The sequence below is a fragment of the Chaetura pelagica genome, unplaced genomic scaffold, assembly GCF_000747805.2.
Source record: "Chaetura pelagica isolate M959 unplaced genomic scaffold, ChaPel_1.0 scaffold79, whole genome shotgun sequence".
Lineage (NCBI taxonomy): Eukaryota > Metazoa > Chordata > Aves > Apodiformes > Apodidae > Chaetura > Chaetura pelagica.
This window is the reverse complement of record NW_009969339.1, coordinates 4,748,530-4,758,461: the sequence shown is the minus strand read 5'-3', so window position 1 is coordinate 4,758,461 and position 9,932 is coordinate 4,748,530. Positions and strand designations below refer to the sequence as shown.

The 9,932-nt window shown below is 35.1% G+C and overlaps 1 protein-coding gene across 1 annotated transcript in view; it reads right to left on the bottom strand.

Annotated features, from left to right (window-relative positions):
• Positions 1-8,884, bottom strand: part of NUP37 (nucleoporin 37kDa) — a 21,558-nt gene extending 12,674 nt beyond the window's left edge. The window contains exons 1-3 of the mRNA XM_010005805.1: positions 8,658-8,884; positions 6,344-6,468; positions 5,379-5,451 (exon numbers count right to left, since the gene is read on the bottom strand). Of these exons, the coding sequence (XP_010004107.1) occupies positions 5,379-5,451; positions 6,344-6,468; positions 8,658-8,813 (354 nt within the window). The 5' untranslated portion in view covers positions 8,814-8,884. The remainder of the gene's footprint in view (positions 1-5,378; positions 5,452-6,343; positions 6,469-8,657) is intronic.
• Between the last annotated feature and the right edge of the window lie 1,048 nt (positions 8,885-9,932).

Genomic DNA, 9,932 nt, shown 5'->3' with positions numbered 1-9,932 from the left:
AATAGGTGGATTCACACTGTAGGTGAAAAGACCCTCCAATATTCCTTGTAGTTACCACAGAGGTCAACTTGATGTTCCAGCTTGACAGAGAACAGTGAATTGCACCAGAACTTTTTATTCTCCTTTCAATCACTGAATTTTGAAGGTAAAGATAATAAATCTCAGAAAGAAAGTTGAGAATGAGCAGGAAGAGAAGAGAATATATGAATGACCTACATATCTTATAGAACACTTATTACTGCTTAGGACTTTTATCTTCAAATAGCAGTTTTTACTAGGGTTTCCTGCAAGCAGCAAGAGATTTTTTTTCCCTGAATGACCAGTAAAGTAGCCACTCATCCAGTGGATGCCCTTTTCCAAGCAGTCAGCACACAAGCTGCCTAAGAGGATATGTCCACTAAAGATGGCAGAAAAAAGGATACTTTAGAAAAAACAGTGAAAAAACTTTCAGTGAAAAAAGATTAAACAGAAGACAATGCACACTGAAGACTTTAAGAAATCCAAAAATGGGGAACCACAGTACAAAAAAACCCTCAAGCAAGTCATACACCACCTTGGCAATTAAACACAATTTCTATTAAGCATTTCAGAAGAACAGACAGTGATGTGTGCTCTCCGCTTCATATTCTATTGTGCTGAAGAGGAAAGAAAATGGGTATAGTGCACACTCTTCTTTTACTGTGAATTAATAGATTGTCCATTCTTAAATAATAGGATATGAGCACTTGTGATGTGAAAGTACATGTGACCTGTCACTCAAAATCATACTTTTACAGTTGTATCAGAAAACATGAAGGCATTTCAAAGAGAACCTTGTTACTGTGTAATTGTTCTTGTCTGATGCTTCTTCTGACATTTTAATTTCAAAGCACTGAGAATAATTTATATATTAAAAAATACTTAGCAGCATAGCTTTTCTGAATAAAAGCAAAATCCCAGTTTTAGTAAAAATTAAAAATTAGATAACATTTCAAAAGCTTTTCAGCTGTCTTGGCCATATCAAGACACTTTTTTTCCACAATTATTTTTTCTGGGTTTGTACTTCCTTGAGATTTACAGTATCCTCAAAAAAGTATATGAAAGAAATTCTACACAGTAAGCATTAAGCAAGAATGCAAAACTCATTTCATGTAGGGTCCTGTCAAAGTCTAAAGTACATTCAAATTAATTCACATGAGGGCTAGGTATGAATAAATCACCTCTGGTCTCATTAGAAAGTCTGTTGTTAAGACAACAGTTTGCTCCATCTGCCATTTACATATATTTTCTCTTATTAACTGCATCTGTGGTCTTTTTAAACTCACTAAAAATGTTAAGCCAGGCAAACATCCTTGCCTAGATGTTGTATCTGTTACTGTTCCATCCTCTTTGGTTCTAATCCTTAAGACTCAAGGCATAGCTGCTATTGTTTTGCCCAGCAACGTATCATAAAAAGGAGATGAAAATATCCTCTGGATAATAGCATGACATGGAGATTGCAGAGGAACACAAGGTCGAATGGAAGCAACCAGTTCCACAGTTTTCTGAAAGGAAATCACACTATCTGTTCTCTAAGTGTAGCTATTCTAAGGAACAAATCCAGAACTCATAAAAAAATAATCTCATAATAAACTCATAAAAAAATAAAGTATGCACAACAACTAAATCCACCTCTCTACAACTTTTATTAATACCTCATCAATTCAATACAAAAACATTTTCAGCAGCCAACTTAATTTTTTTCCAATAGTTCATAATTATACTAGAACTAATACATTTGAAGATGAGGTTAAACTATTTAGACAGAAATGCCAAGTCTTTTGAAAATTTTCAGCGTTCTGAATTAAAGTATCCTGCCTCATTTTACTTCCACAGTTCTGATGAAATATGCTTCTTATTAAACAATATCTGAAGCAGAGAACGAAGCTACAATTCATTTCCAAATGAAAACCTCAAAAAGAAGAAAAAGATTTCATGAAGATCCATCAGTCATATTTTACCTTTTGTTTGTTGTTCTGGGCTTGGTCCAACCTATAAATTTTGGATTAGTAGTGTTGACAAGTAATGGAAAACTCGGTATGCTTCAAGTTCTTTGTTGATAATTACATCAAAACAGTTTTTCCACTGGGAAAACAGAGTAATATTACTCTATCCCTCCAGAAGCAACACATACTGTTTACTATGAAAGACAAAATGTTCAGAGTTTACATTTTGACTGTGATTTTCCTTCAGCTTTGCTTGCATGTTTTCTACCTCCACTGGTAAATCCCATCTGTAAAGTGTGCACTGCACAATGGACCAAAGTCTTCCATGTGTTCTTTGTGAGTTCAACCTCAGGTTTATGAAATAGCTTTTCTAAGGTATTAATTGGCTGCTATTAAGAAACCACTGTATCAAACTTCATTGCAAGCAAGCTCAGCATAGCTCACCAAATACTTGTAAACATCTGATATTTTGCAGATACGTTAAATCAGTTAGGTGTTACTTTTTTCTTGACAAGAAGTATACACTACAATGATTGTTCAGGTATAAGAAATTAAGATGATTACCTAGAAAAAGTATTTTCTACAGTTTTTGTAAAAAAAAAAACCTGGAAGGGGGTCTCAGAGACAACATTTTAACCAATATAAACATTCTAGTCAACATTCCTCCTTTTGACTGAGTTCCTCATTTTTAGGTTAAAATATGTATTTTTAACTGTTTTCTAATTATTTTTAACATTAGAACAAGCTTGACCCAGTACCCATATAGATTCTTACTTTTTACTCAGTCTCACTACACCCTTAATGAAGTTCTTGGACTGTGATGGAGCTGGCATAAACAAAGGCTTTATTGTTCAATTCAAGCCAACACTTCTCATTTATACTGCATGAGCACCAAACATTCTGTAGTCCTCTGTAGTGTGAAGAAGCATCTATGATATCTTCATCTGACAAAAAAAAAGATGTTATGGTCCTTCTGCCTACATTAGACACTGGAGGAGCTTATTCATCTCAGGTGGAGTTGAATAATTAGGATATTTTGAAGAAATTGTCTGTTTCCTTTGAGGGCAAAATATCTTCTGTGCTTCTAGTACTCACAGTTGTGACTGTTGAGCCTGAACACCACATTCTAATGTGCACCCCTGAAATCTGCAGTCTCAATACTTACTACCTAGCATAAAAAAGATCCTGATGTCTTAGGCAATTAACATACTTCTGCAGTATAAATTTATAACTGGAAGTAAGAGCATTTTGTGTAGAAAGAAGTATACAAAGGGTAGATGAATCAAATTTCCAATCAACCTTTTTGTATGAAAAATAACTGCTATCTTAATGGGAACATAAATGGTGCATTTAAGATTTATTTGTAGGCATCCAGTCAAAACTACTGTGTAATAAATTCCCCTAAATTAGACGTGCATGTTTTAAAGTCTTATTTATGTTGGTCAGACACCAGAAAAAATCTTGTCGGAACTGGGAAAACAACAACCCATCATAGAAATTCTATTCTGAAAAAACAGTACTCAGCAGACTGTTCTACTATGTTGCCTGCTTTGCTTCTGTAGTTGTGTAATCATGCAGTGGCAATAAATTAAAAAAGAATCATCTCATTTGGTATATTCAAAATTATTGTTATTTTATATGTATTGTTGGTAATTTCATTCTAATTCAGTAATAAACAGCTTACTAGAATTCTTTCAGCAGGATAATTTTGTTTCTTTGAACTTCTATATTGAAGTTTTTTAAGTTCATGAAGTATCAAAGGTGTGTTTGCATGAAGTTATAGTACTAATTATTTATCTGGAAAGAATTAGTTCCTAACGAGCAGATCCTACTTGTGATTCCCAGTGTTAAGTCTGGGACGTATCCCACATCTATGCGGAGAGTCTGAAAGCTGATGTAGACATGAAGTCTGCTCCAGAAGGTATAGAACAGTACATTTGCTAAGGACCAGATGATGTAGGGACAAGGAGAGGTGTGAACTATCACATTTGTCACGTTCACTTTTTTGGCAAAAACACATCTCATAATTAACTAACTCCTAAAAAAACCCACACATCAACTCACAAGCAAACAGCATTAAGAACTTTTAGAAATGTTTTGTCAGAAGTGCCACCCAAGTTGATTGTAACTGTGTTATCCAGGCAATAATCCCACTCACGGATGACAAAGCCATTTAAGATGACCAAAAATGAAAGAAGGAAATTAAGGGTATGTGCATATATGAAGCAACATTAAAACTACTTTCTTGAAATAAAAGATGTTTTGCTTTTTGGTAACATCCATCTTCACTTCTTATGCTATGACTTTATTCATTCCATTATCAGTATGGCCGCATAGATAACATTTGCAATTCACTTAATTCCTGTATGACAAATATAATTGTCTTACTAATATAAATTACCAAATCACAAATGAAAGTATTATTCTCTTCTTTACACTCAATACACAACTCTTACTAAGAGGCATGATCATATTCCAAATGCCAACGACACCAAACCACTAAAAAGAAGAAACACTCTTCCCTGATTTTTTAATATTAATTAGCCTTGGTAATTCTTGGCTGAGATCTCAATAAAACAAATTCAAACTGGGTAGCACAAACATATACGTAATATTAGTACTTGAAATGGGACATTGTTTCAAAGGTGCAATTTTGAAGAATATGTGCACATCCAAATGACATAGGAGTTAACATGTCTTGCAAATCAAAGAAATCTCCAGAAAACCAATCTGCAGCTTATAAAGTAAAGGCAGTATTTAGACCTGGCTTTTTTTTTTTTTTTTTAATTTTTTTAAGAACACTACCATCTACACTGAAAGAAGGGGAAGTGAAATTGTATTTGAAGTAGACATTTGCTTTGTTTCTATCTTAGAAATAAAAGAGTGACAGCCTATGGGCATGTTTAGTGTACCTGTCTGCAGTTATACACTAAATTCAGTATAGATTCTTTAAATTTTTAGCAAGTTTTTAGAAGAGCTCTTTCTAAAAGAGTTGCCAATTACTAAATGTGCTTTTCTTAAAGAGGAGTCCAATATTCAATATCACGTATAATTTTACAGGTCTTTATGAAAAGGAACCTTTTCCAATGTGGTACTTGAAATTTACCTGTAGAACATTATGAGTAAATTTTAGATGATTCATAAGCCTCTTCTTACTTTTTTTCAGTTTGCTTAAATTGTTACATAAATGCTTTTAAATAAAAAGATCATGTAGCTGATAATTGTAGTTATTCCCACTTGAAAGACAGAAAGGTACATAAAATGCAATTATTTTCCCTAGAGGTGATTGATACAGGATTTTTCAGATCTCATATAGTACATTAAGCTATGTAGGGCAGGAGGGCAGTTAAAGATTATATTTCTCTAAAGACTAAATAACTTAAAAAAAAAAAAAATCAACCTAGTTGCCCTTACCTTAAATTCATTCTTGTCCTGCAGGTCTGAAGTAAATAGCCTTAACTTCCTATCAGAAGCCGCAGTACAAAACCTACACTCAACAGATAAAGAAAAGCCTTTAAGTCAATTAACATTGCAATAGTTGACAGTTCAGTTTCAGTTTAAACCTGCTAAGTGACATGCAAAGAAGAATTCAGATTTATTTTTTTTAAACAAAAGCTTGTATCTTAACCTTTCTGCTTTGGCAACAAGCAGTTATAATCAGAACTTACCTATAAAATAGTGTGTATCAAGTGCCAGAAATACTTATTCATGGAAAGAAATGCAAAACATTTTACAAAGCTAAACCTGAATCTACTACCAATTGCCTGAAATACCTCTCATAACTGCCAATGAAACTTCCCTTGCAAGAAGTTAAATGACAGAGTACAACAAAGAACCCTCACTGTAAGTGTTTTAAAATACAAATTCATAAACCAACCTCTAACATAAGCAAAATACTATACAAAAATGCAGCAGCAAGCCATTGTAACTTTGAAGAGGTATTGAGAACATTTTAATTCTTAAGGGCATATTTAACAGCTAAGTATCTAGATTTACACCTCAACAGGTCTTACAAATAGCATCTGAGCTACTTCTAAACAGGTGATCCAATGCAGACGATGGGAAATAGCTTTATAAAGCAGGTCATTGCAATAGTCTCATCCTTAGCAAAATTCTTAAAATACTTCCTTCTTCACAAATGTACAAATAAAGAATTAAGTACATTTTAGGTTCATTAAAATAAAGAAAAAAAAATTACTGCTAGTTCACTGGGGGGTGAGGCAAGGGGCAGAAGAAGTAGAATGGCTCTAACAATGAAAATGTTGTTCTAATGAAGACTTCAGAAATTTTGTCAGTGATTTCTAGAGTTACATTTCACCCTTAAATGCAGTATTAAAAGTTTAGGGAAAGCAGGTGTGATCCACTGTACTCATAAATACCTTATCTGGGGAGGTAAAGCATCAAGTCTAGATTCTGGACTCCATGCTATGGCATCTACTCTGATTCCATGATGAAACGTTCTTAGGGTCTTATATTGCATGCCTTCCACTTCAGCATCCTCCTCCTACAGAAACATTGTAGTTAGTTAATCCAGAATCTCTTGATGACTTTGAACAATTCACATTGATATGAAATGCAAAGGCTTTCAAAATTACATGGGATCTTTTTAGATTGCAACACCTCAAAGTGAAAACCTGGAACATAAAGAAGGTATTAACTTGAAATACGTAAGAATTTAAAAATACATTGTGATTACAATCTCAAACCAGAGGCCAATGCACAAAAAATCAGAACTGAGCTACAAAGATGCTGAGCCCATTCTTTGTGCAAGTACCATCTTCACAGATATAACTAAAGCCACTGACAGCAGCATGGTTAGTAAGTACACACTGAAACAAGAAGAACAAATGGGAACAAAACAAATCGTGTAGTTTCAGCTATCTTCTCTCCAAGTTGTTACACTATGGAAAAATGTTAGTGCTTCCAGAAGAATATTCTCCAAGCAGCAGGGCGTAAAAAAGGTACCCTCTAGCTAACATGATAAATATTACTAACTTGTCTATTCTTCCCACAGGTGAGCACACTGGATGGTGGGAAAGACAAACAAGAGTTGGGGTGTGGATTCAGTCAATCAGTTGACCTCCAATAACCTTTAAATTTTTTTCAAAACATCTAAGGGAGCACCTCAAAGGATATTACTACAGTTTTTACTTTATGTCATAATTCTGCTTCAAGGTAAAGAATCTCTCTGTATGCTCTCTGCATAATGTAAAAGATAGGAAGAACCTAGCTAAGGAAGCATGAAATCATTCAGTTTTTCAATGCTTCTTAAAGCAAGGAGAAAGAATAGATCTTTCTTCCCCTACTTTGAAATGTTCAATAACTCCACATACAGGAGGGAGGAAAAGAAAATTGTAGAAAAACTGCCTTGTACCAATGGTTGTCAAAATTTGAATTAGTTTCTTTGCAAGGCCTACACTAGAAACAAGGCAGAGCGAAACAGAGATGACAAGAAAGTTTTGTGGTTAGCACTAGGTGCTTTGCAGAAAATTTCCAACCTAAGACTTTGAGGAATAGTAGTTGTGCTGTTACTCAGCTAAAGTACAAAAAGTAATACTGTATAATGAAGAAGTGAGTTGAAGAAAAAAGCTTACAAATAGATTCCAAAGATTACAATTGTCTATTGATTTGCAAGCATCTAGGCAAAAAAACCCTAATTAAAAACTCTTACACAGTAGAAAAATATAGAGCATGCAGTATTTTACAGTTAAAAACTTTCATAGTATGATGACTCTAAATAACTTCAAGATAAGAAAATGTATTTTACTGTTACTAACAGTCTGTGAAAGAGATCAAATAAAAACAATGGGGAATGCTAAAAGAATTTGCTCATTATTTCCACAGTCCTACATTAAAAGAAATATCTATACAATAAACACAGGCACTGTAGTTACAAAGTTGGAAGTAGATGCTCTCTTTGCTGTTTTGCAGACTACCTGAAAGCTCTAAGATAATTTAATCTAAATAGCAAATGTACATTAAAAAAAAATGTAACAGTACAGAGAAGGAGCCAAATAGCCTGTGGTGATTAAGAACGAGGTACAGTAAATATTAAGTCACATATTTCAAAAGTTTTGTGTTTAAGTTCTCAGAGAGAAGGCACCAACACTAGTAAGAGATACAAAATGGAATGACTCTTCCAAGTAGAGCATTCCTGTGTTCTTTGCAGTCGGTTCAAGGAATGCAGTGATAGGACAAGCAGTAACAGTTCAAACTGAAAGAAGGTAGGTTTTTATTAGGTACGGGAAAGAAATTCCTTAGTGTAAGACTGTTGAGACAGGTTGCCCAGGGAGGTTGTGCATGTCCCCTCCCTGGAAGTGTTCAAGGCCATGTTGGATGGGGCTCTGAGCAACCTGGTCTAGTGGGAGGTGTCCCTGCCCATGCAGGAGGGTTGGAACTAGATGATCTTTAAGGTCCCTTCCAATCCAAACTATTCTGTGATTCTATTCAAAAGGAACTTTATGCCATCAGGCTGGTAATTTACAGCAGTATATCTTTTATATAGACAAACTTTGTTTTTCCTTGAAGAAAAAATATCCCAGACTTGTTAATGAAATAAGCAAGTAAAACCCTCCCCTGATTATATGGGGAGATGATGGAACAGGAACGTGACCAGGCTCTTTGAGCAGTAGAGGTGCTGGCAAAGTAAGTTTCAGAAAGTAACTAATAAAATCAACACTAACACAAACTAACCTGAAATCTGCAAGTTCCAACAACTACATAATTATTGCCACCATACGCAATGAGGGAACACGCATCTCCACTGTCAAAAGGATTGAATTTTACCACGTGCACATAATCTTCACAATCCACAGTATAAGCAGCATTTCTAGTAGAATCCTGCTTCATTTTCAGAGGACTAAGTCAAGGTATCACGGGACTGATGTCTTCCCCAAGAGGAAAATCTACATTCCTACATAGAAAGTTTTAAAAAGCATGCATTACTCATTTGCATGAAGAAAAAATGTAAAAGGTACTTGTGGCACAACAAATAAAAATTTTCTGCAACATAATAAAAACCCTGTACTTACGCTCATTAATTTTATATGTAGCATGTAGTTTCATCAACCAAAATATCGACTAATGTAGCTAAGGTTAACTCAGAACTCTCTACAGACTTAAGCAATAACTGCAGAATTTATGCTACTGTTGACAAAAGCAGAAATTAAGTAACTGTACACATCAGAAAAGTCACATACAGAATTTTTAAATCTTCAAACCAAATGACAGGAAATTATATATCCTACCTACTTCTTTAAAGACTGTGTCTAACTAAAAGCAGAGTTAACCAGGGCTGCAAAACTGTAAATGAGGTTTACAGTACAGTATTTAAACATGGTTTCGTAACTTAAGCCACTCCAACTGTGGACAGAGCACTTACACCTCTGTGTAGCAAAGAACTTATACTTCACTGTATTCAAGCAATTTTCAAGAAAATCAGGCTCCTGTGCTAAAACTCAAGAGGCCAAGACACACAACTGATTTCAGTATCACTCTGTTAAGTCCCAATAGAGATCAGAAGCTACTTTAAGCCTTTTCGGGATATCAGACCTTTAATTAAAGACCACGTGGAAAAAATAAACCTTTGACAGATTTTTGCTGTGTTAACGATCTGAAGGTCCTGGCATCCAAGAATTAATATTTTGTTTGGGAGCCAGCCGGGTTTGACACAGGCATCACCGAGTCGCAAAGCAGCTCCGTAGCTGCAATGTTTATGGATTAATAGGACAAACCGCCACATTAACATAAATACCCTGGCCAGACAACTGGTGTAGCTCTCCCCTTAAGGACAACTGCAGATTTTTTACCCTGTATGTAGGTTTCTACCTGTGAGGCTTCCCACGAACGTGGGCCAACAGATTAGCTTTCAGTGAAAATTCCAACAATGCTACTAGCTTAATTCCTTTAGAAAAACCAACGGGGGCACCTGAGCCTACAGGTGCCCGTTCCCCCCCCCACCCCGGCTCC